The 4,451-nt window shown below is 54.8% G+C and overlaps 1 protein-coding gene across 1 annotated transcript in view; it reads left to right on the top strand.

Annotated features, from left to right (window-relative positions):
- TNS1 (tensin 1) overlaps positions 1-4,451 on the top strand; it is a 189,647-nt gene that overhangs the window by 86,400 nt on the left and 98,796 nt on the right. Inside the window, exons 5-6 of the mRNA XM_077748685.1 lie at positions 627-668; positions 1,959-2,009. Of these exons, the coding sequence (XP_077604811.1) occupies positions 627-668; positions 1,959-2,009 (93 nt within the window). The remainder of the gene's footprint in view (positions 1-626; positions 669-1,958; positions 2,010-4,451) is intronic.

The raw sequence follows: 4,451 nt of genomic DNA, 5'->3' as shown, positions 1-4,451 counted from the left end.
GGAGTGGATGTGGGAATAAGCAAGGAGATCTAGGCACAGGTCTGGACGGGGCAGAGCTTTGGAGCCAGGGTAATGGTGGGGGGCTGTGAAAGCCCACAGAAGAGTTAAGATTCTGGCCAACTTCATCCTGGACTGTGAGGGTTTCACACAAAGATCATGAAGCACAGAGTCCCAAGATGGGGTTCAAATTTGTTGTGGCCAGTAGCAGTCAATGTCTTTGGGCTACTCGTTTACCTTGTCTGTGAAGTGGGGCTCAAAGGTAATAATGGGACCCACCACACTGGGTTCTTGTCATGAATAAATGACAAGGTGAAGATGGCTGGAATGTAGGAACCAGCATGACTTTGACTCTGGCTCCTTTCTGGAGGGGTCCACAACTGAGTCACACGCCTTGGTGAGAGGTTTGTCAAGTTGGGTGGTTCTAGTACCAATAGGATTATTTTTCATTTTCCAAACTCTACCTCCCAAGCATGGGGCTAGCCAGGTTAAGTCTGAACCTTGGGTTGGCGTCATCAGGCCTGCTTCAAGAGGCACTCCGCCCATCATGGCCACCAGCCCTGGGGAGAGAGCCAACCCATGGCTGTTTGCCCTGAGGCCTCACACTGTTTTCTCTCTGTATTTTGCAGCCCATCAACCCTGAGAATGCCCCAAAGAATGTAGCCAACACGGTGAGTGAGTGATGGCAGGTGCTGGGCATTGTGTGGGGGGCCCGGAAAGCAGAAGGTGGATTTGGGGGAAAGTGAACAGATGTGTTTGGGGATGTCTTTCTGGAGTAGACCTGGGAGACTTGGGGGGAAGTGACGAGCTTGTGGGTCACGTTGGGAGAGGGGCACCTGACATCACTTGAGTGTTCGGAAATGGATTGCTAGGGAATTAGGCAAGTGGGAGAGGCCAGTGGTTAAATGTGGGTTTCGTTATTAAATATGTAGAATGTGAGAAAGCCGGGCAGATGTTTCCGAACAGAACTTTCTGACTTAGCAGAAAGACAGACAATTTTCCAGTTTCCTCAAGGCAGCACAGAGGAGGAAGGGAAGGGAGTGGGTGGGTCCTGATGTGCAGAAACCGAGGTTAGCAGCCGAGGGGGACCTCCTGGCCATGGCTGGCACGTGATAATGGGCTGACAGTTGGAGGGCTTGTGTTCAGATCCTACCTCATCCAAGCTTCTTTTTCTTCTTCTTCTTTTTTTTTTTTTAAGTTTATTTATTTATTTTGAGAGAGCAAGCGAGCAGGAGAATAGGTGCAGGTGAGGGGCAGAGAAAGAGAGAATCCCAAGCAGGCTCTGCACCACCAGCACAGAGCCCAGTGCTGGGCTCGAACTCACAAAGTACGAGATGATGACCTGAACTGAAACCAAGGGTCGGACGCTTAACTGACTGAGCCACCCAGGTGCCCCCTTCATTCAGGCTTCTAGTTGTGTGACCACTGGCAAGTCATGAGCCTGCCTGTGCCTCAGTTTTCTTTTTTTTCTTTTTTTCTTTTTTTATGTTTTATTTATTTCTAGGAGAGAGAGAGAGAGAGAGAGACAGTGTGAGCAGGGGAGGGTCAGAGAGAGAGGGAGACACAGACTCTGAAACAGGCTCCAGGCTCTGAGCTGGCAGTCAGCACAGAGCCCGACGCGGGGCTCGAACCCACGAACCGTGAGATCATGACCTAAGCGAAAGTTGGACGCTCAACCGACTAAGCCACCCAGGCGCCCCTGTGCCTCAGTTTTCTTACCTGCAAAGTGGGAAGAGGAAAATCATAAGCATGGTCATGAGACGCAAATGAGTGAGTTGGGTCGCTCTGAAGGGCCTTTAGTGCAAAGAAATGCTAAAACACATGACTAAGTTCGCTCCGAGGCCCTTCTGCCAGCCCCCTCTCCCCCAACCCCTGCCAAAGCCAGGTGGTGAAAAATGAGGGTGCCGTTTGATTACATTCTTTGACTCCCCTCTCTGACTGCCTTTTTTCTCCGCCTCCAGGGAGAAGGAGCTTTCCGGGGTGGAACCACACGGAAAAGCCTTGAGGAAGAGGTAAGTATGGAGACGGAGAAGGGAAGGGTGTGACTGGGCTTGTGGTGCCCTGGGGGGATTGGAGGTTTGGGTGCTGTCTGCTACCTGCCTTGTGGGGAGCAACCCTTGCCTTCTTTCCAGAAGGACAGGCAGGGGTCTCTCAGCGCTACGGCTGAGCAGGGGGGGAGGGGGAGGGATGGTGAACAGTCCCCATGTACTTATGCACTGGACCTCAGCCTTGGCCTCGGCCCCCAGCTTGGCTGGATCCAGGGCTCCAGAGCTTGTTTGCCCATCATTTTGCCAGACCTCGGAGCTCCGGGCTGGGGAGGGAGGCCACAGAGGCGTGCTGGGAGGTCTGGCTCGGTAGTGAGCAGGACACCAGCAGAACTGCAGCGGAGGGATGACGGACAGAGGTGAAGAAGGACTCCTGGGCTCTCAGAGGGTCGTCAGGCCTCAAGGAAGTGCTGGCTCTGCTTCTTTGGAGCAAGGGGTCTTTGAAAACGGCACAACCTTCCGTGTGGCTTTAATGCCATCAATTCTGGAGGAAGAAGCTGGAAGATGGGCCAGTTGATCCCTCTGGGCTCTTCCGGCCCTGCAGTTTTGGCGGAGCTCAATGGGCAAATTGCCTAAAGGAAAAGAGCCTGGGGAAGGGCAGAAGGGGCTCTCCTGGGTCCCTGCTGTGAGCAGTGCTCGTGTCTGGGCTTGTCCTCCTGTGCCCAGGGTAGACGCCCCACACAGTCGGGCCTTTCCCTTTCTCCCCGACCCGTGTCTGACGATTTGCCCCTGTGCTGGCCCCCGTCGTCGCCCGCCCCGATCCTCAGAGGAACAGGGAGTGGTTTTGGCGGTTGGCACAGGGGAGCTGTTGATGGCGTGAGGCCCTATCATCTGACAGCTGCCTGACCCGTGGTGGGGAGGGCCCCAGAGGGAGGCGCTCGGGCGGCGGGAGGCAGCCACTGCAGGCGGCCGCCACGGCCACATTGCCCTGGGGCAGCCCTGCATGGCCAGCCCTGCGAGGTGGAGGCGTCCCTGGGGCTGCACGACTTGTCCAGGAGGAGCCGGAGCATGCCTCTAAAATTAGGGGGGAAGGCTCTGTTCAAGGTATGCATGGGTCCTAGGGGCATGGGGTGCACACGCTGCGGGGGGGACTCTTGTCCAAGTTGGTGGTATTTTGGGGACTGGGATGTGGATCAGAAATTACGTTTTGTGTGTCCCTACTGCTGAGGACGAACTAAAGCAGTGCACACAGAGCATATAATATATGCTCAATAAATAGTAGCCATTTGTATTCCTGTTATTTTGACCAAGGGCCTGGAGCTGGGCTGGGTATTTTTATGATCCTCACATACCCTGCTACGGTGGATGCTATGGTCCCATTAAACATTTTTTTTCTAATGTTTATTTATTTGAAAGAGAGAGAATGAGCAAGGGAGGGGCAGAGAGAGAGGGAGACAGAGGATCCAAAGCAGTATCCATGCTGACAGCACAGAGCCCAATATGGGGTTGAACTCACGAACTGTGAGATCATGACTGGAGCTGAAGTTGATGCTTAAGCGACTAAGCCACCCAGGCGCCCTTGGTCCCATTTTTCAGATGAGGAGGTAGAGGCTTGAAGGGGCTCCGTGAATTGACGAGTGCCTTCCCCACCCCTTCCTGGGTCTGCGGCTTGGATCCAGTGGTACCGGCTCTCCCGGCCCTTGGCCAGGGCATGATGGGCACACTTACAAGCTAGGTCCTGGTGCTGCCGCTTCCCACAGCCCCAGCCTGGGCCAGACATAGCTTGTCAGGGAAAGCTGCAGCAAGGGAGTGAAGTTAGACATCATGAGGAACTTTGTGACACGATGGTGGGTATGACCTTGGTCCCGGGGAAGAAACAAGTGGCTCTTTAGTTGGGACGGGAGGTTTCTTTAAGAAGGAAAGTTTGTTGATTTGGGATGAAAGCGTGTGTGTCTGTTCTGTGCCAAGGTGGGTAAAGGGTTGTGTCCTGCCTGGATGTGGGAAGAGGGACCCCATGACTTCGGGTTTAGCTTCTCTAGTCCTGGGAACACGTGCAAGGCTCAGCAAGCGAGCGGATTCCAGAATGGCCTATGTACGGCAAAGGAGGGAAAACCTGATGTTTAAAGTTCCCGGACGCCTCTCCCAGGATGGGTGATCCCAGGGTCATCGGTTCATGCCCTGCTCAGTCATGGGGGCCCCCACGCAGTCTGCCCCGTGCCAGGAGACCTGCTCTTGAGGCGGCACGGTTGCGGCCCTGAGCCTGGTGCCGTGCTGGTGCGCCTGTTTGTCGAGCTGTTTTCCTGTCTCTGGCCCGGGGCCCAGGCCTCACAGCCGGAATGGTTGTTTTCCTCTAGCAGGGCTGGTGTGTAGAGAGGTCTGTGGATGGTGTGCTGTGTCGTACTCTGTTTTGGAAAAATCCAGGCTGGTGGGCAGGAAGGAGAGAGGAAGGGGTGTGGCTGGAGGGGCTGG

Source organism: Crocuta crocuta, unplaced genomic scaffold (assembly GCF_008692635.1).
Source record: "Crocuta crocuta isolate KB4526 unplaced genomic scaffold, BGI_CrCroc_1.0 scaffold229, whole genome shotgun sequence".
Classification (NCBI taxonomy): Eukaryota; Metazoa; Chordata; class Mammalia; order Carnivora; family Hyaenidae; genus Crocuta; species Crocuta crocuta.
Note: the sequence above shows the minus strand (reverse complement) of the source record. Positions and strands in the feature narration are given on the sequence as shown.